This window comes from Hemicordylus capensis, chromosome 1 (assembly GCF_027244095.1).
Source record: "Hemicordylus capensis ecotype Gifberg chromosome 1, rHemCap1.1.pri, whole genome shotgun sequence".
In the NCBI taxonomy this organism is placed as follows: Eukaryota; Metazoa; Chordata; class Lepidosauria; order Squamata; family Cordylidae; genus Hemicordylus; species Hemicordylus capensis.
In genome coordinates, this window is record NC_069657.1 from 432653611 (window position 1) to 432681596 (window position 27986).

Consider the following 27986-nt stretch of genomic DNA (forward strand, 5'->3'; position numbering starts at 1 on the left):
GGGCAACAAAATGGCAAATGCGGTTCAATATAAGCAAGTGTAAAGTGATGCATACTGGGGCAAAGAACCCCAGCTTCACATATACACTGATGGGATCTGAGCTGTCGGTGACTGACCAGGAGAGAGATCTTGGGGTTGTGGTGGACAGCTCATTGAAAGTGTCATCTCAGTGCATGGCAGCTGTGAAAAAATCTAATTCCATGCTAGGAATCATTAGGAAGGGGACTGAAAATAAAAATGCCAATATTATAATGCCCTTATACACACAACACTAGAACCAGGAGTCATCCCATGAAACTGAAGGTTAGGAATTTTAAGACTCACAAGGAGTATTAGACAAGGGCTTAGACAAATTCAGGGAGGACAAGACTATCAATGGCTACTAGTCTGGTGGCTGTGGGTCACCTCCAGCCTCAGAGGCAGGATGCCTCTCAATACCAGTTGCAGCGGAGCAACAAAAGGAAAGGGGGAATGCCCTCACCTCTTGCCTGTGGGCTCCTCAGAGGCATCTGGTGAAATTCCACTGTGTGAAACAGAATGCTGGACTAGATAGGCCTTGGTCCTGATCCAGCAGGGCTGTTCTTATGTAACTTCAAAGTCTCAGTTCCCCATCTATGAAATGGGCTTCACAGTGATCTACTTCACAAGGTTGTTGTTAGGGGCAGTTTTGTTTTTTTAAAGAGATAAAACACTTTACATGTGTACACAAGCCAGAAAATGAAGAAGAAGGAAACAGAGAAGACCAGGATTGTGACTGCATTTCCACTAGGAAGAGCAAGGAGCTCTGCAAGGTGAATCAGTGTGGAAATAATCATTGCTTGCCTCAATCAATTAATAGTGCAGGTTAATTAGTTAAAGGACTTTAGCCCTGAAACTATACCACCACCTCCTAAAACTCTGCAAATGTAACAACTCCCCATCTGTTCACAAAAATTAAAGAGACCAGGTACAAACCATGTGCTCTTTCACCCACAGTGTCTCCCCCGTCATGTCAAGAGTGAATTATCTTGTCCAGCCTTAATCCCAATTAAGCATTTTGGTGAGACGAACATGAACCACAGTTAACAATAACCAAGATTCCATCCAAACCAGGGCTTGAAATCAGAGGTTGAAACTGGTTAGCAAATCCAGGGTGCAGCAGGGCTTGACAAATCCCAGGTGCTAGGGAGCCATGATGCCTAGAAACTGAATCATGGTGCCTAGGCTAAGCTATTCAGAGGCAAATTTATTTAATACAGTGGTCCTCAACATGGGGTCCTTCAGAAGTTGCTAAACTCCAACTCCCAGTATCCACAGCCACAATGAACTGTAGCTATGGATGCTGGGAGATGTAGTTCAGCAACATCTGGAGGGCCCCTGGTTGGAAACCACTTGTTTTAATACAATCTTTGTCCCAGGCAGCCATGTTGCTCTTCTAAGTATTATATGCATAAAGGGGATAAGGAGAAGCCCATTTACCCTTCCCTTCCATAATGCCGGTCACTAAGTCTGGTAATTTTGTGCAATGTCCACTATCTGGCTCCTAGATTTCGGGGCTGGCTCCTAGAAAACTTTAATCCTAGAACAGAAAATTTGCCAAGGCCAGCAGGATATCACTCCGGAAAGAGAAGAGAAAATTGGGTGAAGGAATGTGTAATCCCAAGTAGATCAATCCCAATCTCTTAATTATGAGTAGGAACCCCACATCTGCTGTAGCTAATGCACATGTCTACGTTTTACTTAAATGGTCAGCAGAGACCTATCATCCTCTCCTTTTGTTAGAAAACCTTTGTCCTTTATGGCTTCATTAAGAACTTTCAGCTTGAATGGCAGCTGATTTTCCATCTAACTTGGGAAGGGTAAACAAAGAGTGAAGTACATTTTATGACCTCTACATAGTAACAAGACCAAATAAAATATGAACTGCATCCATGTAATAATTTTACTGGGAAGCTGGAAATGCAGATGCATTTCCTTCTTCCGGGATCAGCAAAGTGAAGTGTTGTCTGCAACAGAAGTTGATGAGTTAGCATTCCTGCCAGACAAGTCACAAGATCACAATATTGCTTTACTGACTCTGTGTGTTTGGGTGGTATGATTTCTAAAGCCTAAAAATGCTGTAGGAAAAGGGAACAGAACATTCAATGTCCTACCGGGGCAGGGGGAGAGAGGGTGTCCCCTTTTTTCTGTAGAAAATGTAAAACATTAAACTGCACAATTTCTTTTCAGTGCCTCAAAAGGCAACCTAAATAAATAAAATCCACTGGGGGAATAATCCCGTTAACCAACCTAAGTGATGAAGCAGGACTGGTTTAGGAACACAGTTCAGTCACAAGTGCCAGCTTCTCTTTTTGCTTCCCCATAAGACTGTTTGTTTCGCAGCTGTTGTGTAACTCATTATTTTTGGACACAGGGAGCACTGAGCACATCAGCAAAGACTTGCGCTGTTCTCAATCGAGTGCTGATTCAGAGGCTGGGAGGGATACGCGAGCTTCACTTTGAGCAAGATTCCCAGTTCAGCAAGGTCTCGAAATTCAACTGGCTTTCCATTGAGCAGTGAAAAGCACAGCCACAAAAGCACACACAAAAGGCTTCAGAGGATTAGGTCACAGGCTCTTTCCAAATGTTCCCTTCAAGAACAAGGAGCCAAAGATTCCAAGTCCAATTCCCCTCTCAAGGGTGAGGATATGGACTGAATGCAGAGTGTGGCCAGAGCAGAGCCAACCACCCCAGTCTCTTAACTGCAGTTCAGCATCCAGGCCCGGCTGCAGGAGCAATTGCTCCTTCCCAGAGTCTCTTGCCTGGTTGCTCCCTGCAGCAAATCCCATCTTCAGGAATATGTTAGCACTGACGATACCATGGCTAACTAGGGAAGTGCGGAGCTGGCTTGGGTGCTGGTGTTTGAACCAGCTCGGTAGGGCAGGGAGTGGTTCCCTTAAAAAGCAGGGGAGGAGCTCCTGACCGGATTACCTGCTGCTCTGCCGCTTTCCTGGTGCCACTGACCGCTCTCCAAGAGGCCATGCGGAGGCTGCAGGGAACAGCATTGCAGCTGCATGTGGCCTTTTGGAGAGCGGGTGGTGCTGCCAGAAAAGCAGCAGGGTGGCGGGCGAGCAGGTAAGGAGCTCCTCACCTGTTTTTTTTAAGGGAGCTGCTCCCTGCCCTGACGATGGCTGCCCGAACTGGTCGTGCACATCCCTAAAGCTAACACTAGCCAGATAGGCTCTCTAAGATTTCACACCAGAATTATAAGCTGGTTAAAACTCTGGTTAAAGAGGGAACCAAATTACCATTAATCATACGTAAAGTGATTTAGATGGTGCTGACTGAGGGGAAATTTGCTTCAGCTAATGCAGCGAGTCAATAATAACACGGCATACACCTAATTGGGCCCGTTGTATCCGTGCTGTCCCTATCAGAGTTTCCAAGACAGAAAATGGATCCTTAGGGAATTTTCCAGGGCTGCCTACTTTAGACAAGAACAAAAAAAGCCAGGGGTCTTAGGGGCAAACTAGTTGCCATAGTAGCAGCTCCATGCATTTAAACACAGAACTGTCCCAAGCATGTAGAAAGATGGGCGAAGGTCTGGTTTTCAAAGGGAAAGAAACAGGGGGTGAGGAGTATGGAACCCTCCTTCTGCCCACAGCTTGCTTCTCTTCTTAGCCAAGCTCAAGTGATCTCAGCCAGGAAAAAGGGACTCAGGGCAGGAGAGGGGCTCTGCACTCCTTGCCCACATATCCCTTCTGCTTTTGAACTCAGGCCTTTTCCTCCTCCTCCTCCTCCTCCTCCTCCTCCTCCTCCTCCTGTTCACATGTCTGAGGCAGTTCTGTTTTAAACAGACAGAACTGTTCTCATCATGTCTAGTTAGGCCCTTAACAAGAAACAGTATCCCATATTTTTCCCTGAATCGAGCAGGAGGTTGGACTAGATTTGGGGTTCCCAACTCTGGATCTCCAGATATTGTTGGATTACAGCTCCCGTCATCCCCAGCCACAATGGCCTTCCCCTCCAGGGATGCAAGGCTGGGAATCCCTGGGCTGGCTGACCTACAAAGTCCCTTCCAACTCTATGGTTCTTTGTCACCTGTCAAAACCACCCAGAGATGCAGACATTGTAAATACACTTGAAATGCTAACATTCTAAATCATTCAACTTGGAAACAGAAAGAGGCCAGCCCTTTTCTTTGGGCAACCATTTTTGCCACAATTATCCATGTTTCCATACTTACAGACACTTTACCATTCTGCCAGACATGGGATATGTGGTAGCCTTGAAGTTCACCATTCATGAGTCCAGATGGGGGTTGGGTCCATGTGATTATTACGGAAGAGCTGGACTCATTGATTGATATAGAGACGTTCCCAGGTGGAGCAGATGGAGCTTTAAAAGAAGAACACAGAATCCAACAGAAAAGACTGATTAATCCTTTGGCTATGGCAAGGGATCAGATAAATATGTAGCTTTTTAAAAAGTAATATAACACAGAAGAAAAAATGAAAGAAAGGGAGGTGAGTCTTAATTGCAAAGTAAGTACAGCTCTGTGCCCTCTCCCAACTCTCACTGTCCCAAAGTGCTCACTCCCAAACAAAAACAGAAGGAAGAGGGATGATTGTCACGAGCTTCCCTATTTTTTGAAATAAAGGAAGATGAATGCTGCAATGCTGTCGAAGGAGAGGGTAGAGCATTGAAGGAACAACTATAAAAGCACACAGATCACAAGCTGATGAGGCACAGTGGGGTGTAACAGTCTTTTCTGCTGTTTCCTGAGTTTGCTTTTAATTATCTTTAAAGGGCTAAGGAGCATTCCCATGCTTGAGTGATAAACGCATCCATTCAGTTGAACACTCATCTACTAGAGGTTTACAAAATAGAACAGACATATGAACTGGAAGGGAGGTGGAGGTGTATTGGTAATTATCATTGTCGATACTGGCACTATTCAACAGATGCCCATGGTGGTGTTTGATATTTAAGCACTAGGGACTAAGTACTGTTGCAATGCTAGCTGTATGAGTAGTAGATGGCATTATGCTAGTAGCCTAGAGGCTGTGGTGATGGGAAATAAAAGGTAGTTTCACTTTTATCTCAACATGGTTTCCAGCCTCTCTGTTAGCTCTATGTGGTATCAGTAGTAAAGGTAAAGTGTGCTGTCGACTCCTGGTGCCCACAGAGCCCTGTGGTTTTCTTTGGTAGAATACAGGAGGGGTTCACCATTGCCTCATCCCACGCAGTTTGAGATGATGCCTTCTAGCATCTTCCTGTATCGCTGCTGCCCGACATAGTACCAGTGGGGATTTGAACCAGCAACCTTCTGCTCGTTAGTCAAGAATATCCCTGCTGCTAGGATCTCTCAAAAGCTAACTGGACATCCAGTTTGGGGGTGCAAATTGCATCTCTAAGTTTTCCCAATCTCTTTTACCTCTACACCCATGACAGCTTCACAATTATATCCCACACACTAAACATTATCCCAACTGAGTAGATTAGCCCTACTAGGTAGATAGATCTCATTTTCCCAGTGGGAAAATAGTGCAGGTTGAGTGACAGAAATATGAAATTTTTCCACAGTAGAAGAACTACCTTGATTTGGATCCTGCGCAACAACAACTGTGAAATTATTGGGAATCAAAAGAATTGCCTGGAAAGGTCTGAAGTTGTCATATGGTGCAAACGATGTCATTTGCAATACAAACTATGTATTTGTACTGGATACATAATGTAAACTATGTCATTTGCAATATATATCATCATATCTGAAAGTATGATTGGACCCTGCTTGAATTTAATACCATAAAAATAGGACAGAACTCTAGAAGAACCACTCCAGTAAGCCAATATAGCTTGTATTGCGCATAATGTTGGATTTGGACTGAGGAAACCTGGGTTCAAATCTCTGCTCAGATATGAAGTTCACAGGATCACCTTGGATAGCAATAGCAATAGCAATAGCACTTACATTTATATACCGCTCTATAGCCGGAGCTCTCTAAGCGGTTTACAATGATTTCAGCATATTGCCCCCAACATTCTGGGTACTCATTTTACCGACCTTGGAAGGATGGAAGGCTGAGTCAACCTTGAGCCCCTGGTCAGGATTGAACTTGCAACCTTCTGGTTACAGGGCAGCAGTTTTACCACTGCGCCACCAGGGGATGACTCATACAGCCTAACCTAATTCACAGGGTTGTTGTGATGAGGAAAATACAGGGAGGTCCATCTGATCTGTTTAGAGTAGATCCAAATGCAACAAAAATAATATAACTACATCATTGATTGATACTATACTGGGTTGATTTTTGTTTCTTTACCTCCTTCTGTTGTCCTGGCCCTAATCCAAGGGCTGAAGCCAGACCAGCCTACTTCATTCATGCAAGAAACACGGATTTCATAATCCTTCATAGGTTGCAGATTCTGAATATGATACAGATGAGGGGGCGTGGAAGTGTTAAAATTCATAACAGAAGCATTACTTGGTGGAATAGCATCCTTCACCTATAACAAAAATCAAATTGTTGAGCAAAGATTATTGAGTAAGGAATTCCAACACTACAAGCACATTAAACAGCATAACAGCTTTTATCAGTTTGCAAGAAGGGAGGTGAAGAGCTTGCTATGAAGCCCTGTCCCCTAGCCCCAGAATCACAGAAGTTAACTATGACAGACAAGTGCCAGGAAAGGACACTCAGCATTTGCTCAGTAGTACTGTTCCTTCAACCAGCCATCAAGAGTCACACTGAAAATACAAATCTCTAGAAGAGATATAGATTCCAACATCCTCTTCAGAGTGTTCTGAATTTAAGCTAATCAGCACCCACATCAAATTAAAGCCCCATTATATAGAGATGAATAGCTAGAAATTACAACCTGCAACACTAAAATTCCTCCTCCTGAAGGAAGAAAAAAAAGAATACGTTCAAAAGAATCCAGATTAAATGAGACTGTCAAATGTGGGAAGCTCAATTAAAAGATAAGCCTTTTCAGTGAATTCTGGGTCGGCTTCTTAAAGTACAAGATATAGTTTGACACATATATAACCACAGGATTATAAAGACATTTATTGTGCAGAACAGTCACTAAGCAAATTGACATTAGGGCTCCCAGTAGGCCAACATCTCTTTTCAATATATCAATGTTATAAGTGTAAACTGATCTGGAACCCTGGGGTTTGTACTTTTGTGAGGGTACTGACAGTTTTAAATCAGAAATCGCTTACCGCTTGTACAGAACTACAATTCCTTGGATGCCCAAGTTGGGACCTATACATTAAACAGGTTTGAAACTGGCTTAACATGGTAGGCATCCTTCTGAACTTAAACTTCATGTGTTTGGGGTTTTTTAAGGATTCACTACCAGAATAAAGGATATGAAAAGCCTCTCAAAATCCTTGAAGCATATGAAAACACAGAGGTGGGCAACATACACACTTGTGAATTCCTTGTTACAATCACAAGAATCCCCACCTTTCTTTAATCTAGGAATCTAGACCATCTGAAATTGTCTAGGGAGGTTGGAAATGATGGTGGCTGAAGTGCTCAGTAAGGAGACACAAGGAAGTTAGAAGTAGATAAAATCCTTTATACTTTTCAGTTCTCTCTAGATTTCTGAGTCATGACTGCTCAAGGGATATACATGCAAATATTGCAGGTGCTGTCCAAATAGATTTATTTACATGCAACTATAATTGACAGTTGCTTTTGACACTTCTAATTAATGCTGGGAGGGGGGGCTTTTGAGGATACCATGGACAGCCAGGAAAACAAACAAATGGATCATAGAACAAATCAATCCAGAATTCTCACTCGAGGCACAAATGATCAGGCTCAAATTATCATACGTTAGACACATTATGCAAAGATCCAGCTCCCTTGAGAAGTCCATAATGCTAGGGAAAGTTGAAGGAAAGAGAAGAAGAGGACGACCAGCAGCAAGGTGGATGGACTTGATTACGACAGCAATGAATGCACCACTGAGAGACCTCAAAGGCCACGTTGAAGACAGATCATCCTGGAGAGAATCTATCTCTGTGGTCGCTAAGAATCAACACCGACTTGACGGCACTTAATCAATCTATCATTGACAGATACTCTGTAGCCCTCAGATATACTTTTTTTTCTATTCAGCATCAAGTACTGAACACAATGCCCACTCTTGGGCTAACATTTCCACTTCTCACAATATTTTAAATTTCCTCTCCCCCTCACTCAGAGATGGAAAACAAAACTAAACCAAACCAAACCAAAAATAGCACACTTATAAAGCAACCACCTTCTGGAGGATTTCTCAATATCAGCAGGCAAAAAAGCACACCAAGCTTCAGCATTAAACAAAATGCTGTATGTGTATTTACACTGGTGAATAAACAAGTCAGGAAGAAACCCCATGGGCCATGTTTACATTGGTTGGCCTTAACTTGTTCTGGGGACTTCCGTCCCCTATTTTGTCACTCTTTTTGTGACCTTCCTCCTTCTGGATCCATCATCCAAGCTGACTTTGGTTTTTCCTGTCCTGTTTACTCTTATCGAAAATCAAATAGCTTTATCCAAATTTATTTTTAGTTTCTAGGCCCTTTTTCCAGCTATGGGGGCCTTCAAAATGGCTTACAATTAAAAGCATAAAAATCCAAATAACAACAGGAACAAGAACACTATGCAAAAGCTAAAAGATCAAACGCAGCAGCAGCAACAAACCAGGCAAATGGTTCAATTTTGGCCACATTCCTGACAAAACAAGAGTCTCAATGACCCATCGGGACATCTGCAGTATGAGGATCATGAGAGCCATGGTCGAGTTCCACAACTGAGGAACTTGTCAGAGTCTCACTGACACTGACACAGGCTACCTCTGCACTCAGATTACCATGCCTCAGTCTAGCTGGTATCATTTTGGTTCACACTGTCTGGATTCCCTTTGCCTCTGGCTGTTCGCTTCTTTGAATAAAGTTCCTGGTTTAAATCTCAGCTCAACTGTATGCAAGACAGCATCTCCCAGCCTCAACCCCCATCTATAATATGGCAATAATAATAAAATATTGGACTACCTTACAAGGTTGTTGAAAGGATTACTAAAATAATGTATGTAAAATGCCCTGAGAACTTAGGGAAAGTGCTATATTAATGTGATGCATTTTATCATTATTTCATTGCCCTTGCATTAGAAAGGGAATTCTGTTTTATTTGTTTATACACAGAGACACATCCTGCTTTCCCAAAAAATATGCTAAAAACGACTTGCAAAAATCATAATACAAATCATAACACCCAAACCAGTTTCAATAAAAATTAAAATACGAACACAAAAAGTTAGCAGCAGAATAGTCAAGCAAAACTAAAAGCAGGACAAATGATTAACTGGGATTCAGCCAAAGGAATGAGAGAATAAGAAGGTCTTTGCCTCACCCAAACAGCATCTAGATGGTGTCATAGCACCATGCAGTCAATCCAATTTGACTAAACATCAACATGATGGGGCTAAATCAGAGTGAGGGCAATGCTTCATGCACTTACTTTGAATGAAAGGATTTTATTTTATTTTTTTGCTCCATTTCGCAGACAGCCCTCCTCAGTTATTGCTGAAATGTTGTGTGTATGTTCATTTTACCAGGAAAAGGTTATTCTGCAAATGTGTGTACATACAAACACACACACACAAACGCGCGCACACACACCACTTTGGCTCACTTCTAGTCTCATTTAAGCTTTGACAGCATCTACTAGCCCATCAATATTATACATATAAAACAGTGAAGCAAAATACAGGAGCCCTTGATGCTACCAGATGCATTGGCGAGCAAACACAGGAGAGTAATCATAACCAGCTGTTTCTATTCTTGATGTTTCATTGGTATGAAAGTCATCCTCTTTCTGGCTCTTGTATTCCCAAAGAAGGGAATACAGAAAAACAGAAGCAGCAAAGGCCAACTGGGCCAGGCAAAGTAACCAAACCACACAACCTTACAAAAACATCAACACTGTAGTAATTCTGGCCTTGCTTTAGAGGTGTCAGTTGTTGTTTGCAACTTTAAAAACTGGCTTCCCTTGGAGGTCTTGCATGTTTTCTAACTCAGAAAATCGATTCCTGCGTCTATAGTTGTATCGGTAAAGTGCCCAGTGCAGAATATTAAATCATAGGGAGGGAATTCCTGGACTTTCCAAACTATTTCAGTAAGAATGTAACATCAAATACCATTGACATGACGGCATCCAGAAAGGAAAGACATCTCTTTGTTTCTGACCCACCCATGACAGCCCACGGAAGCAGCCTATTCAAAATTGCCAAAGGAAGCTGGTGCTGCTTAAATGGACACTATGGATGTAACAAATGGGAACTTGGATAATCAGGCTCACACTTGTTTAGAGGTCTGTGGAAGATTCTCTCTCAGGCTTTCATTCAACAGTTCAGCAACTAGAAAGGCAGTGATCCATAGGAGTAAAATCAGATGCAAAAAACATGTCTTCTGACCTCACTTATGAATGAATCCCAGCCTCAGGAAATCCCAATGCTATCCATTTATCTGCAAGGAAGGGCACTTCCTTGGCTGTATGAAACAATATTTTTAAAATGTAGCATGACTGCAAAGGGCACAGTCCACAAAGCTCTTGCACAGACATGATTCTGTATTCCTTTCTCTCTCTAGAGCAAGGATTCTCAGTGTTGGGTCTCTAGATGTTATTGGACTTCAACTGCCACAATCCCCAGCCCCAGCGGCATTTGGTTGGGGATTATGGGAGTTGGAGTCCAATAACATCTGGGGACCCAATGTTGAGAATCCCTGCACTAGAGTATTACTCTGCATCCTAGGACCCTAACACACAACTGCAGATCAGGAGCATATGCGGCTCTCCAGCCCTGGCTGGGCACTCCTCTGACCCTGCTTAGAGTCATGTGAACAGCCCTATTGTTTATGCTTCCAATTTAACAAACGCTGAATAGAAAAGCTAAATGTTGCTGCTTCTCTTGCCCTTTTCCTGTTAAGCTTTTTCCTCCACTTGGCAAATATAAAAGCAAAAATCCCTGCTCTAACATGCACCAGAAACATTATTATGGCTGCAAATCTGCATGTAGTAAAGTGGCCAAAACACCAAAGTTGATGGGATTCAAGCAGCTCCTTGAATGTGGGCAGGGTTGCCACCCAGCTCCAGGAATTTGGGATATGCAAACGATTATTATAAAGCAAGCAGCTTCAGGGGGCGGGGGAGAGGGAAGCCTCTCCCTTCAGAAACCAAAACAATTTGGCTCTCCTCCAACATTTACACAGCAGCCTTATCACTTGGCAAATTTCCGTTCATTTGACATGGCTTGAACAAAGAGAAGAAAAATTAAAGGCATGCATGTTACTGTGAAGCATGTAAATGTCAAGGAGTCAGTGCCTGACCTCATGCAGTGTTGATAACCTCTGGCCATTTTCAAATTACAGTGCATTTTTCCTTACAGGACAAAATGCACAATACATTCTTTGTCACACAATACTCTGATGGCATAAATGAAACAGTTAGGCAGAAATTATATGTGCTTTCAGGCAAGATGGTTAGGAAATTAAAATTCATGCTTATTAATTCATTTATAAATGTATCCTTCTGTCTCTTTCCAGCCGCAGGGTAGGGATTATAAATAATAATAATATAATAAAAAATGATTTTAGAAAATTGCAAGAGAAGAAAAACCAATCTAAGTGTTGCATGGATTGACTACAAGAAAGCCTTCGATTCATTGCCTCACACATGGATACTAAAATGTTTGGAAACAACTGGTGTCAGCAAAAACATTCAGATATTTATTTTAAAAAGCCATGAGCATGTGGAGTACACAGTTAACAATCAATGGCGAGACACTTGGACAGGTTAGCATTAGAAGAGGCATTTTCCAAGGGGACTCACTATTGCTCTGTTGTTTGTAATCGCCATGACCCCACTTTCACAAATACTAAACAAAACAGGCCTCGGATAGCAAATATCTAAAACATCAAGTCAAATCAACCATCTGCTGTACATGGACGATCTGAAGTTGTATGGAAAGTCCCAGTCAGAAATTGAATCACTGCTAAACACTGTCCGTATATTAAGTAGTGATATAGCAATGGAGTTTGGACTAGACAAGTGTGCTGCATTAATAATGAACAAAGGGAAAATAAGAAAAACAGAAGGAATAGAACTGCCCAATGGAAGCAACATCAAGAACCTGGAAGAGAAAGAACCTTACAAATACTTGGGCATTCTCCAGGCTGATAACATTGCACACACTGAAGTTAAAAGAAAAATTGGAAGTGAATACATTAGGAGAGTTAGAAAAATCCTCTAGTCCAAACTCAATGGCAGGAACACCATGCAAGCCATAAACACCTGGGCTATACCTGTTATCAGATACAGTGCAGGAATAATAGACTGGACCCAGGCAGAGCTAGAGACGCTAGATCGTAATACCAGGAAAATCATGATCATCAATCATGCTCTGCACCCCCGCAGTGATGTAGATAGGCTATACCTCCCTCGCAGCTCAGGTGGAAGAGGAATGCTGCAAGTCCATCAAACAGTAGAGGAGAAGAAAAGAGACCTTGAATAATATATCAAGGACAGTGAAGAAGATGCACTTCAAATGGTCAATAACGAGAAACTATTCAACACCAATCAAACAAAGCAGGCCTACAAGAAAGAACAAGTCAAGAACCGAGCAGAAAAATGGAAAAAGAAGCCACTGCATGGTCAATATTTACACAATATAACTAGAAAATCAGACATCACCAAGACCTGGCAATGGCTTAAGAATGGCAACTTGAAGAAAGAAACAGAGGGTTTAATACTGGCTGCACAAGAAGAGGCACTAAGAACAAATGCAATAAGAGCAAAAGTAGAAAAATCAACCACAAACAGCAAGTGCCGCCTTTGTAAAGAAGCAGATGAATCAGTGGACCACCTAATCAGCTGTTGTAAAAAGATCGCACAGACTGACTACAAACAAAGGCATGACAAGGTAGCAGGACAAGGATATACTGGAACATCTGCAAAAAATACAAGCTACCTGTAGCCAAACATTGGTGGGACCATAAAACTGAAAAAGTTGAAGAAAATGAAGATGTAAAAATATTATGGGACTTCCGACTACAAACAGACAAACATCTGCCACACAATACACCAGATATCACTGTAGTCAAGAAGAAAGAAAAACAAGTCAAAATAATCGACATAGCAATACCAGGGGATAGCAGAATAGAAGACAAAGAAATAGAAAAAAATCACCAAATACAAAGATCTACAAATTGAAATTGAAAGGCTGTGGCAGAAAAAGACCAGAATAATCCCAGTGGTAATTGGCGCCCTGGGTGCAGTTCCAAAAGACCTTGAAGAGCACCTCAACACCATAGGGGCCACAGAAATCACCATCAGCCAATTACAAAAAGCAGCTTTACTGGGAACAGCCTATATTCTGCGACGATATCTATAACAACAGCAACAACATTGACAATAAAATTCAGCCATCCCAAGTCATTCGGCGCATGTTGCACAGGCGCACTGGCCACGTCCAATCTGACACAGGCCAGTCTGATGCTGACTGCTGAAGCAGTTCGCACACCGTGAATCTTTAGCCTGAGTACCTTTTAGAAATACTTATTAAATGAGCTACCCATTGGTGCTTGACTTTCAGGCTCAGGGTTAAAGCAACACATGAAGCTGCCTGATATGAATTTGGACCACTGGTCCATATTAGGAATGTGCATGGAACCAGTGCTGGGCAGATCGAAGGCGGGGGAGGGTGCACTTACCCCTCCTGCCACTTTCCTCCCACCGGCGCTAGTTACTGTTAAAAGCCTTCGGGGCGGCAGAGTACCTCCCTGCCACCCCGTTGCCCTCCTTGGCCGGAAGTGGAGGGCAATGGGGTGGCAGAGAGGTACACTGCCACCCCGAAGACTTTGTACAGTAACGAGCGCTGGCGGGGGAAAGCGGCAGGAGGGGTAAGTGCACCCTCCCCCGCCCTTAAAGAGGCACCCCCACCACGTTCGAACTTCGAACCAGGCCCCGTGTTCGAACCTGTTTGGAGGCCCGTAAAAGGGCTTCCGAAGAGGTTCGTGCACATCCCTAGTCCATATCAATTCAGACCTTCTGGCACAGCACTGGTCCCAGGGCATGGTCTGAGGGCAGCTTGCTAAAGCTAAGCAGATGTAGGTGTGGTCAGTGACGATAGGTGACCAGGTGTGAGGAAAGAAAGGCAGGGTATAAATTGAATAAATATTGCCTATTCTGACTGGCAGCCATTTTGAGGATCACTGGTGGTGGTCTTTCCAATGACCTGGTCCTCTGACTGGACATGTCAAGGACTGAACTTAGGGCCATCAGCAGGCAAAGCAATGCATGCTTGACCACTGAACAATGGGACTGACAACAGAAGTATTACTCTGTGTTAACAGGGTCCTTTGGATCTCCTTGCCCACTTTGAGCCTTCAGGATTGAATTGGCTATAAATATAAATAAAATGCAAAATATCAGTGCTACATTTTTAAACTCTAGAATGACTGGCAGGCAATACCAGCTGCTGGCTGCTATATGTCTGGGCACTGAAGGCATTCACAACTGAGGTTTCATATCTTACAACCTAAATGCGTATAACTGATGACACACACTTTGGTCTTTGTATCTAGAATAGGTCATTATGTCTTATCTCAGCTTTTCTGTGTAGATGCACCACCTTCGACTCTCCTTAAGAAGGAATTGAAAGTGCTAGTCATACACATGACTCCAAGCTGTGAGGCGGCACATTATTGCTTCACCTTTGGCCTGGGCCAGCTCTGCTTCCTCCTTCCTAGTGTGGCTACGGGCCTTTTCTTTCCATCCAATGTTTGGGCAATAAAGTCCATTATCTTTTTTAGACGAGCCATGAAGGAAAGATCCCATGGTGCAAGGGGCAGACAGGTTGCTTACTGACATTACCCTATACAGTGCTGTATTTGCATGCTTCAAATTTCCCTATAAAGACTCAAATGCTTGGTTTATTTGTTTAAAGAACAGACAATGTTTAAAGAACAGACAAAGTTTAAAGAACAGACAATGGAGGGCATGACAAAGGTTTGTAAAAGTGGGTGGAGAAAGGGTGTAGAGAGACATTTTTCTGTCTCTCTTATAACACCAAAACTCAGGGTCATCCTGGGCCAGTTCAAGCAATACCTCATTGGCCCACATGATTAGAAAAAGAACATGCCAAGAGTACGCCCATTAGGACATCTTCCACAGATGTCTCAACACCCTCCCAGCACATCCCTTTATGGCATGGTGAGTGACCATTTGGACAAAGAGTCCAACAGTGGTGTAGTCGCAAGTGCTCTCCAGTCTCCATGCCAATGCCTGTGGCCACACCCACCCTGTCAGCCATACTCCATGGCCACACTCCCAATTTAGATGCAATAATGAGGGCAGCATTGTTACAAGGATTCGTTTCCTAACCCTACTGAGCTTGAATCCCATGTGGTTATTCAACCAGAAGAGCAGCTGGATTGTCAGCCACAAAGGGTGGAGGACACTTTTTTACAATAAAAGGATAGGAAGTACAACAAGAAAATCAGTTGTAGTCTGATATTCAGTTATGTTAATATAAGAACATAGGAAGCTGCCATATACTGAGTCAGACCATTGATCCATCTAGTTCAGTATTGTCTACACAGACTGGCAGTGGCTTCTCCAAGGTTACAGGTAGGAGTCTCTCTGAGCCCCATCTTGGGCATGCCAGAGAGAGAGAACCTGGAGCCTTCTACATGCAAGTAAGCAGTTGCTCTTCTCAGAGCGGCCCCATCCCTTAAGGGAAATATCTTACAGTGCTCACATGTAGTCGCCCATTCAAATGCAAACCAGGGCAGACCCTGTTTAGCAAATTCATGCTTGCTACCACAAGATCAGCTCTCTTCTCATCAAGGCAATTTGTGCACATGTGCATAATGTGCCACTACAGAGACAACCACATACACACTCCCAGTATAGTATCATAAATATGGACGGGGAAAAAAAGTATTTTACAGTTCTTCGTTTACTTCTGGATACTCTGAGTTCTGTGCTAGTCCAAAGAGTACAGAAGATGAATTAGCACATTTCCCTTATTTTGCACTATTGCTTCTGAGAACTAAAAAAGCAGCTATGAACCACATGAAAGATATTATAGGAGGACATTGTAAAGACTTACCTGAATGCTGCAGTTGCTCAAAGGAGAATAACTATCAAAACCTGGGATCCAAGAGACTACAATTGTGTCACCTGTTTGACTCAGCACGCTCACCTTAGCAGGTGAGAATGGGATTCCTACATTAGAAATTAGAAAATGATACTTATATCTGGTACACAGTGCAAAATACCTGCAACAGAAAGGCAATTGAGACACAGTGCAAAACCATCAGAGTAACTTGGACTTTATGGGGAAAGTTACAAGTACAGGACAAGAGAAAGACGTAAATACTGACAAATCACTAGGCTGCTGAAGGCAAAACAATTTGTTCACTGGAACTCCTGAGATGAATAGGAAGGCAGTCTGTACTCCACCTGTATCAATCACTGTTAAAGTGGTACATTTATCACTAAAAAATTCTAATTAGCATTTTTAGTTTAATTTTTAATGTTGTTTTATCTATGGATGATGTAAGCTGCCTCGAAAGTTATTGCAGCTGAAATGGAGGGTATACATGGTTTAAATAAAATGAATACACAATAGAATTTCTGCTAGTTTTTACACATGCTAATAACTCTCAGGCTGAGATTTCATTAAAATGTCAACTGAATCCAGAACTGGTTTCTGCAACTCCTGGCTTGCTTTGTAGTGCAAACAGCTGCAGCAAGTAATTTACTCTTCTTTAAATGGGGTTCTTTGAGAGGCGAGACAGGAAGGACCTAAGGCACAGCTCTGCCATATTATGTATGGCGTCATGCAGTCATCCCTTGCAATTAACTGGGGTTGGCACTGAACGTTGCAGGACTACCATTTGTCCCAGAGTTAGGGACAGTTCACACAAGCATGGCCATCACATGATTACTCAGCACTTCTCAAAATGCAATTACATTTGCAAAGAGAAACCTTTGAAAAGCATTGAGGCGATTCTCATGATCGCCAAAAAGCAGGCAAAGGGAGCCTAGCCTGCTTTTTGGCAGTCGTATGCTGTCGCGGGAGCTATGCAGCTCCCAGCAGCTAATCTGCCTAATTCCCCCTCCCCTTAGCCTAAGTTAACGGAGTTAGCGCTCTGTTGACCTCTTCTTCCTGATCATGTATTGCTGTGGCACGGCAGCAGGGCAACACATGAGGAGACCCCCCGCCGGGAGGTTGAAACCAGCCTCCCGGTCCTGGGGGTCTCTACAGCATGCCCCATACGCATGGCCCCTGATCCCCGCAGACCCTGCTGGCTCCATGACGGAGCCGGCAGTCATGTGGGCGGCCAATCCGGCCATGCAGGGCTTAGCCCACTCTCCTTGCAAATCCCCTAAAGGCGAGTCTCACTGATCGTGAGACTCGCCTCACTGTGTTAAAATGATGTGATACTATAAATTTTGTGCTGTTTGATTTGTGTTTGATCATTTTATACACATATGCAGGGATCCCATTCCTAGTCTTCCAGACAAGGCAGTGGAGCTGGCCAACAGAGTCAGCAAAGCGGATGCAAAGTTAAATGCCCTAATGCTGGACAACAGGGGACATGTCCTGAAGGCAGCAAGAACTAGGAGATGGCCCATGCAATTGTTGCACCAGCAACCAAGGCAGCCTGGCTGCCTCATCCTTCCTGGTGCACTAGAGAGAGCTTGATCCTGGTTGAACAAAAGGTCAGGATCCCTCCTCCTGAGTAGCACTCTGGAATGGGGTGCCTTCTGTGTTGTTAGGTGTGCAAATGCACCATCAGGCTTGTGCTTTGGTTTGATCTCATTGTTGTCTCCATTTTTGAGGTCCTGGTCAGGGGCGGCCCTTCAATGATGCAAGGTGAGGCAGTTGCCTCCAGCAGCAGATTCTTAGCCAATGAGGCAAAAATATGCCCCTCTGCTTTAAAACAGAGAGGGAACGGGAGGAGGTGTGCACAAGGCGGCGGCATTTGGCACCCTGTCTCAGGCACACGGAGAATGTGAGCCACTGCTATTCCTGGAGGTGGTTATGGCGGGGAAGAGGTCAGGAGATGAGTCCAGTTAGGGCAGATTGAGTCCCTCCACCCAGTTTCCTGGGTGGGGTATTGTCTCAGAGAGGTTGGGTGCTCTGTTTTCCCCTTGGCCCTGGTTCATTTCGAGACCCACAATGGAGTCCTCCTCTGATAAGGAGTCTTATCTGATTCCGACGCTAGCAGTTTAAAATTTGTGACAGCAAGTCATCATTGAAGACTTTGGTCATCAAATGATGAACATGTGTGCGTGAACCAACCCAGTTAGGAAAAATAGTGGGGATGGGACACTCCCAAGACTGTTATGTCTCAGCTCTGCAGCAGCCTTAGCCAGCAAACTGGGTTTCTGAATGTACAGTTTGCTCTTGTGGTGTGAAGAAAAACCCAATAAGGAACTTAAGCTTATGAAGACCTCTTCTGTATGGATGCACCAGACATAGGAGGAACATTCTGGATGTCACTCCACTCCACCCTCCTATGCTGCTCACTGTGACTGACTAATTGTAATGAAGACGGGTTGTCCTAACCTCTTGTGAAGTGCTGCTCCATGACTGGAGGTTCGTTCCACTCACAGAAAGAGACTTGTACTGACGCAAAGGATCCTTCGGTGAGTGGAAGGAGTATTTGCGTAAGCACAACTGTCCTGTGAGTGGAAGGAGCGTTCGATGCCACAGCAACATGCCACAGAAGGTTACAATACAACCTTAGATGGCTTTACATTTAAAGTGCTTTACTCCTCTGAACATTCAGGATATAGTGGGTTAGAGACCCAGGTTAAAAAAAGAAACACATCTTAAAATAGGGGCTATCCAAGCTAAAAGTCACTCCTTCTGGGTCAAACCCAGAAACAAAATGAAATTTTTATGGGCCTGGCACTAAAAATGTGACCAGTTTATTCTCATTGCTCCAGACAAAGGGCTTTTAGTAGATTTCTTTCTCTAACATAACTTAAAGTTATTTATGGCCCTTTTAGGAGGTATTGTGCAGGTCAGCAATTCTGCAAAAAACAGAAAATATGTTTGGAAACAAAGAATGGAAAAACTATTACAGTGCACTGTTTCAGAAACTGAACTTCTGATAGAGTACAACGCAAAACACATAGCAATGCAGAAGTTGAACGTGCTCTCTGTTCAGGAACCAAAACAACCATTTGCCTTAGTTAGATGACACTTATGTTGTTTTTCAGACATGGGGTATCGCTGGAAACCCCACACACTAGTCTAAAGCTCAAGGAGGGAAGGAGGGCAGCAAAGTCGGTGGGGATTCACAAGACATGCCTCGCATCATGGCATGCCAGCAAGAAGGCCAAATCGGGGAGGTAGCCTCCAGAGTAAGGCAGGAGGGAGGAACCGCTCCCTACTTGGGTGAGAGGGACACTTCCCTCCTCACAGCAGAACCAGGATGTCATGTGAGAGGCAGCAGGGGATGGAGCTATTGCTAAGCTTTCTGGCAGACATTCAAAAGCCAGCAAGTCTAGGAGCCAGGAAGGAGGTCCTTCCATTTGTTCTTAGCATGCCCAGAGAGAAGCAGGAGAGCATGGAAAAGGAGGAGGAGGGCAATGACCCCAGGGTGCTGCAACATCCACCCCTCTACCTGTGAGGAGGCCCCTGCAGAAGGCAAAGACCAGTCTAGGGCCTCTGGTTAATCCCTGGCTTGCCTCAAACATTTATGAAACGATGATCAAAATAGTTTCCTTTGAGAGGCAAGCAAGGAGGCCAAGGGCTTCAACCAATCAAGAATTGCAGTCCGGTCTTCTCAAAATTTGTATGGACAAGACTTGAGCTAAATAAACAAACAATAAAGATAATTCCTTATGCATTACTGACCTTTTATATTGATTCGTGCTTCAGATGATGTGGTTACTCCCTTCTTGTTACGAGCTTCGCAATAGAAAACAGCAGTTTCATTCAGACCTGCAGTTAGATTAAAATAAGCATAACCAACTGAGAATGGCAGAACAGTGGGGAATGCAATCATGATTCTTTTTTAAAAAAAAGAAGAAGAAGACAGACCACCATTTAACCCATTTCTCTCTCACTTCGCTTCCTTCTTGAACAGAGACCACAAAAAGAAGCCAACTCTCAAGTGTTGTTTTACAGTTTGGCCAAACATGTCTTCAAGTACATCACTTCTCTAACCGCAAGGGAGGGACTCCATGGGAAAGGCTGGCTCCTTGTGTTATTTAAAGAAAAGAAAGGCTTCCCTTTGCCAAAAATGTGACTAAACGCTTTGACAGAACTATTTAAAAACCTGCAAGTGCCTTATGCTGCTGCTCTGGCCAAACAACAAATGAAGCCATGAAATGGAAAAGTTTAGTAAACCAGCAGTGAGTAGGGGACACGTGTTTCAAGAGGATCTGTGCCAGTTCTGTGGCTTTACAGTAGCTGAGCCGAGGCAGATCAATTCTTTCTTTACCCTTTTCATGACTTAAGCTGTGTTTGTATGGTAACTTCTTACACTTTTAGTTTAAACAGTAAGTAAGACCAGTGGAGCTGGTCTTGTGGTAGCAAGCATGAATTGTGTCCTTTGCTAAGCAGGGTCTGCCCTGATTTGCATTTGAGTGGGAGACCGCTTCTAGATCAGGGCTGCTCAACTTTGGCCCTCCTGCAGATGTTGGCCTACCATTCCCATAATCCCTGTCTACTGGCTACTGTGGCAGGGGATTATGAGAGTTGTAGTCCAAAAACAGCTGGGGGGGGGGCCCAAAGTTGAGCAGGCCTGTACTCAAAGAGTAAACCTTGGAGAAGCCGCTGCCAGTCTGTGTAGACAAGACTGAGCTAGATGAACCAATGGTCTGACTCAGTACAAGGCAGCTTCCTATGTTCCCATGTACTCTAACTGACCCTGTTTTCTGTCCTTGGTAAATCACAATTCTATACCTTTTTTTTTTAAACTTCCCCTGTACTTTATCAAGGGCTATTCCTCCTTTCTGTCCCAGATTCTGATAAACCACTGCCCTATTTTGTTGCTATTTTAACCCCCGGAGAATTATTTGCATGTATTTATTCAATAGCTTGGTATCCTATCTTTCGGGCACAGTGCCTTGCAAGGCAACTCACAACAGAAAAATAAAAATCCAAGTACATCAAAATGTATCAGAGTACAAGACAGTGGCTGACACCCTGACTGAATTACTCAATTGTACTGCTCAGGAGTTAGTTTCCACAATTGTGGCGTCACTGTGGGAAAAGCCCTGCTTCTGGTCACCACAAGTCATCTTGCAGAGCAATTTAGCTCCATTCCTTCAGAGTATCTAGAAGCTGAGCAGTAGAGTGAGGAGGTGGATACATCTTGCTCTAGTGAGCATGTGTGATTGTCAATGCAGGTGCATGAACACTAAAGCACCATGCAGTGCACATGGTGCTTTAAACTGCTGCTAATCTGCTACAGACAGTTAAGTGTTGCAAGTGTATCATTAAACAGAACAATGATCTGGCTGGATGCTTCAATATGGACCTTTGATCTGTTCTAACAAGACAATGCTTAAATTCTTATGGTTGCTGCAGCAAAAATATTGCCCTGAAGGTTCTGGACTACTTGCCTGTCTTCTTCTACTGTTGATTAAAAAAAATAAAAAAAGAGCCATGCTAGAGCACGTCCAACCCTATCTAGTCTAGCATCCTGTTTCCCACAGTAGCCCACCAGATGCCTCTGGGAAGGTCACAACTAGGAGATGAAGGCACGTCCCCCATCCTGGATTGCTCCCCTGCCATTCGTATTTTTTCCTCCATATACAGCATCAAATCGTTGTTTCTCCCTCCAAAAAGATCCTCAACCAGGGAATCAGGAGGAAGCAACATTTGCAAGAAAGTGGTGACAGGGCCATAGCCAGGGTGGGACTCGTAGATTCACTGCCCCACCTGCAACAGATTCGCCCCACCTACAAATTTTTCATTAGTAGGTGCTTGTTTAATTTCTGACCAGCTTCCACTTAAAGATTTCAATTTTGTCCTTAGAATAGGGAAAGATCTTCTCATTGTTGGCTGGTATATACCCCCTCCCATTAGGAGTGCTCTTGGCAATATTCACCTGACCAACCTAGTTCTGCCCATCCAGGAAGGATTTTTCAAGATCATGCTTAATGAACCCATGAAAGAAACTAAGAGCTAAAGGGAGATTAGCTACTCTGACTGTGAACATGGCAGGATGCTTAAAGGTGGTAAAGGCATTCTTAACTCTTAAAGACATTCTTCCTTATCTAAGGAACACGTTCATTATAAGCGGGCGAAAGCTTCTGATCCTAAAAATAAGTGGCTGGCATTTCACACGGCAGAACGTCGGCATTAGGGAATCACCAGGGCTGAAAGGTAGTCCCAACAGTGTAGTGCAATGGGGAAGTGGTGGAACAACTGAAAACTGCTTCCAGGTAATTGCGCAATGCAATTTCCATCAGAAACAATAGGAACTGCCTGGAAATGATTTTTAGTGGCTTCCCTGTTGCATTTCCAACATTGATTTTCACTATTTTTGGAGCAGGGGCCACTTTGGCAAAAAAAAACACCCCGCCCCACAAAAAACATCACCACCCTTCTGTGTTGGAGCCATTTCCCACTGTGCTGACCAGCATAACAGTACAATCATCCCATGCCAACTGCGGGTTTCCCAATCACAGATTTGAGTATCTGCGACTGGGAAATTGTGATCGGTCTTGCCAACTGCGACCTGAGTATCCGCGATTTGACAAGATCTTTTGGAAATTTCGGGGTTAGGGGGTTGGGGGGGATTTGGGGGGTCAAGGGTGTTTTTCCCCCTATTTTTTACTGTATTTTGCAGTCCTTTCACTACCATGATTCCCCTAACCCCCTGTTTTCAATGCATTCCTACCGCTTGTCAACCACAAATTTGCCAACCATGAGGTTTTCCAGGAACAGAACGCTCATGGTTGGCGACTATACCACACTTTTTTCAGTGCTGGGATGGCCCTTTAAGATAAGTGGAGCCCCCTCTTAAGAGCTCTAGGAGGAAAGGGACTGGGAAGGGCTACACTTCCCAGCACTCTGTGCAAACCTTCCAAGATGGTGCAGGGACTCAAGTGGGCTCCATTTCCCTTAAAGGAGACCCAACAGGATTGGGCAAAGGACTGCACTGCACAGAGGAAATAGTTGCCTCTACATGGGGCCAGGGGACTGTGCAGAGTATTCAGCTTTGACTGAAGCTTCACACAGGCCCAATAAATGATTAGTCAGGGAGCCATGCTTAGGGCTGATGGGAGCCCCCACTGGCCTTCAGCCTTACAATAAAGAACACTGCACTATATACTGTCAGGGTTTCCTTTCTGGTTGTGCAGCAGCTCCGGTGGGTCCCTAACACCAACGTCCCGCCATGCAGAATGTTGGCCACTGTTTTAATTCAGCCTATATGTTTCCAACAATAACTCATGGGTATGAAAATACACAAAACCCTTGAGTTTAGCAACAGAGTGATATGACCTTCTATTAGTTATGAAGAAATCACTCCTTTTTCATTCATATCTTTCAAGATCCATGTAGAAATGGGGCAACCCTTTCTTCCTAGTGAGCAAGGCTGGCTACAATCCAGAGTGGTCAAAATCCATCTCTTGAGAAAGAAGCCAAAAGAAAAACAGGCAGCTTTTTTTGTGTGTTGTCTGAGTAAATAGGAGCTTTTTTTTTTCTTTAGCAGAAACAGTGCTATTCACGAAAAAACTGTGGTTGCCCACCCTCTCTTCACTCCATGATCTCGTATTTAAATCCCATGGAAATGAATGGAATTTGTGCAGCAACAATGCTTGGGCTGAATATGGCCTGTAGCTTTACCACTGGTAGGAAATGTCTTGCACTTTGCAGTCTGGCTGGGCGACGGAAAGTACTATTTCTAGACTGTTGGGCTGACCAGAGTTTTTAAAAGCCAACTTCCTTTAAATTCTGCTAGTTGAGGTCTACAGCTTTTTGCCACAATACATCTGTATTCTGATGAACAATACAGGATGAACAATCACTTCTGAATTACAGCTTTCTGCCCATTCTGGCTTATTCACATGAAGTCTCATGTGTCAAGCGTGAAGATGATTTTATATTCCCTGATATTTGGAATACAAACAAAGGGATAGGGGATCCTCTGCAGCACAGTGTGGCATTAGCTTAGTCCCTTTAGCAACGTGAGGGCATATCTCCTTCTTCTCCGATACCTACCCCTACACAATGAGCCTTTTCTCACGATCAGTGAGAAAGGACTTGTGGTGCACAGGGAGGGAGGTTGTAAAAATTTACCCCACCCCCTGCAGATGATTGCCCCATCCATGTTGGACACACGGATCGTGCATCGACATGAACACTGGTTTTCCCTGGCAGCATGGAAAGTCTGGGGCTGGGACACATCACCCCAGCCCCCAGAAATCCCATAATGTACCATGCGAGTGTGCAGTGCGTTGTGGGAGCCCCACACTCGCTCTCTTAGCCCCATTTAAGAGGCTGGCCTCTTTGGCAGATTTGCCGCTGCCGGGAGCTGTTCCTGGAGGTTCTTACAAGCCCGCTCCTGGAGGTTCTTACAATCAGCCAGGACCGGGCTCGGCATTCTTAGCCCAGTTTTAGCTGATTGTCAGAACAGCCTCAATGAGTGAATATTTTCAGCCCTCTTTGTAGCATCCCAGAAAAACTGCCAAAGAGGGGACACTTTTTACAAGAGGGGTGGAAGCATTCATAAAAAGTGTCCTCGTCACCTTTTCATCTCAGCCCCAGTTTGTTTGCAGAGCAGCCAAGGCAGTAGCAACCTTTCTCTAATACTCTTAAGATGTTTCATCTGTTTTCACTCCTTTTGAGCAGCCTTGATGGCTTCTAAGATTTTACCAAGCCCTTTCCACACACACTCAAATACATATTTGCAACCATCACATCAAAACTAAAAGCTTGAATGAAAGTTGATAAGAGGCTGGATTTTGCAGCCCAGATCATATTCTGCAGTTTTTCTGTGCCTACACAGGACCGCAATACACACATAGCTCTACCTATAAGGTACAGAATGTTCACAACTTTAGGAAACTATCTCTGTGTCCCTTTTACATAATGCTAATGAATGTTAAATAGTTTATTTTCTGTGCTTTTCAAACTTTCCCCTTAAATGCAGGATGCCAGCCACATGTAGGTCTCATGAAAAACTCTTGCATGGAACCCCAGTGCAACGGAGAGCGCTATGAGGCATGTCCTAGCATGTACACTCAGTTCACACAGGAAACTGGTTGAGTTTGGTAGAACCCACAACTGGCTTCCTGAACTGAGTGTGCACTCAGGTATTCTAGTGTACATTAAACACTCTCCTGCAGCTGAGGAAAATGTGCAACAGTAGGCAAGCTGCAGGGATGTTCCAAGACATTTTGCTGCCTCAGGTGAAGGACAACCTGACAATTCCTCCACCTTTGGGCAGGTGCTCAGGCCATGCTGCTGTGGCAGTGAAGCACATGGTGAGCACTTTCAGACTATGCCAGCAAGCCAGTCATTCCTAGCTCCCATTGGGTGGAAGGGAGCGAAGAAAAAAAGTGGTGCATCCCAGCAGGACAAGGAGGGGGAAGTGAGCCCCATGCCCTAGTGGGATGAGGAAGGGTGATGACCGAAAATGGAAAGAAGGACCATGGAATGGCATCTGTCATGGTTGGGGACCAGCATTTGCCACCCCTGCACTCCTCCTCGCACCTGCACCTGAGACAATGGCCTTACCCCGCCTTGTGGAAGGGTCGCCCCTGGCAAGCCACTGCATAGGGAACTCATCTGCCATGACTGGTTTTCCAGTTGAGGAATCCGTGATAGGGTCCTGAGGAATTACAGGATTCCCCAGAACACAGGTTGAAAACCACTGATCTCAACCACAGCAAGATCAAACTTCATACCAGAAAACATCAACAAATGTTTGCCACAGAATTACTCACTGTTTCAGATCAGAATCAAATAAAGGTCTGAAGGAACAATGCAACCTAAAAAACAAGGCAATCTGAGGTATACTAGAGTTCATAACCTCAGATTATTAGAGGTTATTAACGCTTGCAATTTTTTTTACTTTAAAAAGTAGCTAAGCTGAGGTGGTTTCATTTTCCATACTGTGGAGAGAGAAAGAAAGGAAATGCCTGACAGCGTTTGTAACACTGAAAATTTTTTTCACAAAGACTTTGGTAAAAACCAAATAAGCCACTTTAAAGGACAACGCCCACTAAAACAATCCCTCAAAACCAGAGAAATTGTGGCTCTGTCAAACTATTTAAAATACCTCAAGCCCCACTATGCATGATCTTCCTCTCAGCGATAGCCCTCTAGAACCACAACTGTGGAGATTAGAAGTACATGAGATCAGTTCCAAACACTCTCAGTCCAACTTTTATCTTTATTCAGTCTTACAGCTGCTCCTAAGAGTTACTTGCCACAAGAAGGAACTTTCATGCCTTCCAATATTTCACTAATGAAAAGAGGGGCATCATGCCTGTGAATATGTAGGAATGCGGCCAAGTAACCTGGCAGGTGAGGTGTACAAAGGGTAGGGGTGTGGCCAAACGATCAGGGAGGTGTGGCCTACAATTCTGACTGCAAGCAAACCACAAACAGAGAGCAGGCAATCAAGTCCATGCAGTGGAAATGATTCCAGATTGACAAAGCAGATGAGCCAAGCCCATACCCACCAACATTTTGCAGATGAAAAGAGGGATACTCTTGAAACAAGCAATCCTCCTACCAAGGATGCCTCCCAAGTTGTCCGCTGCCCCACGATTACACTGGAGACTGGATTCAAAGGGCACTGGACAGACAACCATGTGGGCAGAGCTAATTAACAGAACTCAGTGGCGAGGATGGGAGGAAGGAGGGCTTGAACAAAAAGAGCAGGAAGTTTCTCAGCTTGAAGAATAGAAGAGATAAGCTGAAGGCTGAGGAATCTGCGAGGCTCTACACACGATCAATGTGTGGAACCTAACCGGGCTCGGAAGGGAGAACAGGCTTAGCCCGCTCTCCCCGCACACAAGCAGAGACCCGTCCCTGGGTGGCCAGATCGGCTGCCCACACAACTACTGGCTCTGTCATGGAGCTGGTAGGGGCAGCGGGAATCAGGGGCCACACGGCCCCCAGAAGTCCCAGGATGCCCCGCAGGAGCATCCTGGGGAGACCCTCAAGGGCAGGAGGCTTGTTGTAGCCTCCCGGTCAGGGGTCCACTCGTGTGTTATTGTGGCGCGGAGCCGTGCTGCGACAGCACACAATCAGTAAAATGGGGTTAAAATGGGGTTAGCAGAGTGAATGCTCCACTAACCTCATTTTAGGGGAGGGGTCTTAGGCAGGTTAACCGCTGTTGAATCACCAGGCTCGCCACCCTTGCTCTATGGAGAACATAGCCACGCCCCCTTGACAACAAGTTTTACTTAGCAAACCCTATCCCAACCAATGACTAACCCTTTGTATCTTGAAAACTCCACACTCAAGATTCAAATATTTGAAATCAGATGGTTGGACTCCTATTTCTGTGCAGAATGGAACATTTTCTTCTGCACAGGAACATAGGAAGCTGCCATATACTGAGTCAGACCATTGTTCTATCTAGCTCAGTATTGTCCGCACAGACCGGCAGCGGCTTCTCCAAGGTTGCAGGCAGGAAGCTCTCTCAGCCCTATCTTGGAGAAGCCAGGGAGGGAACTTGGAACCTAGATGCTCTTCCCAGAGAGGCTCCATCCCCGAAGGGGAACGTCTTACAGTGCTCACACTTCTAGTCTCCCTTTCATATGCAACCAGGACAGACCCTGCTTAGCTAAGGGAAAAAGTCATGCTTGCTACCACAAGACCAGTTCTCTTCCTGCATGATCCCTACCATTTATTGAGGTTATTTGGAGAGGTCCACTTGCAGTTGCCACAGGCCAGGGTGACTTGGGGACTCTCTGTAGTCTTCCCTAAGCTTTGAAATGCACTCCTTGCTGAATTAAGAGGCTCATCAT

The 27986-nt window shown here is 44.3% G+C and overlaps 1 protein-coding gene across 2 annotated transcripts in view; it reads right to left on the reverse strand.

Moving 5' to 3' along the window:
* MERTK (MER proto-oncogene, tyrosine kinase) overlaps positions 1-27986 on the reverse strand; it is a 76796-nt gene that overhangs the window by 36621 nt on the left and 12189 nt on the right. For both annotated transcript variants that reach the window (XM_053313507.1, XM_053313499.1), the window contains exons 5-8: positions 19900-19986; positions 16132-16247; positions 6285-6468; positions 4205-4356 (exon numbers count right to left, since the gene is read on the reverse strand). In XM_053313507.1, the coding sequence (XP_053169482.1) occupies positions 4205-4356; positions 6285-6468; positions 16132-16247; positions 19900-19986 (539 nt within the window). The remainder of the gene's footprint in view (positions 1-4204; positions 4357-6284; positions 6469-16131; positions 16248-19899; positions 19987-27986) is intronic.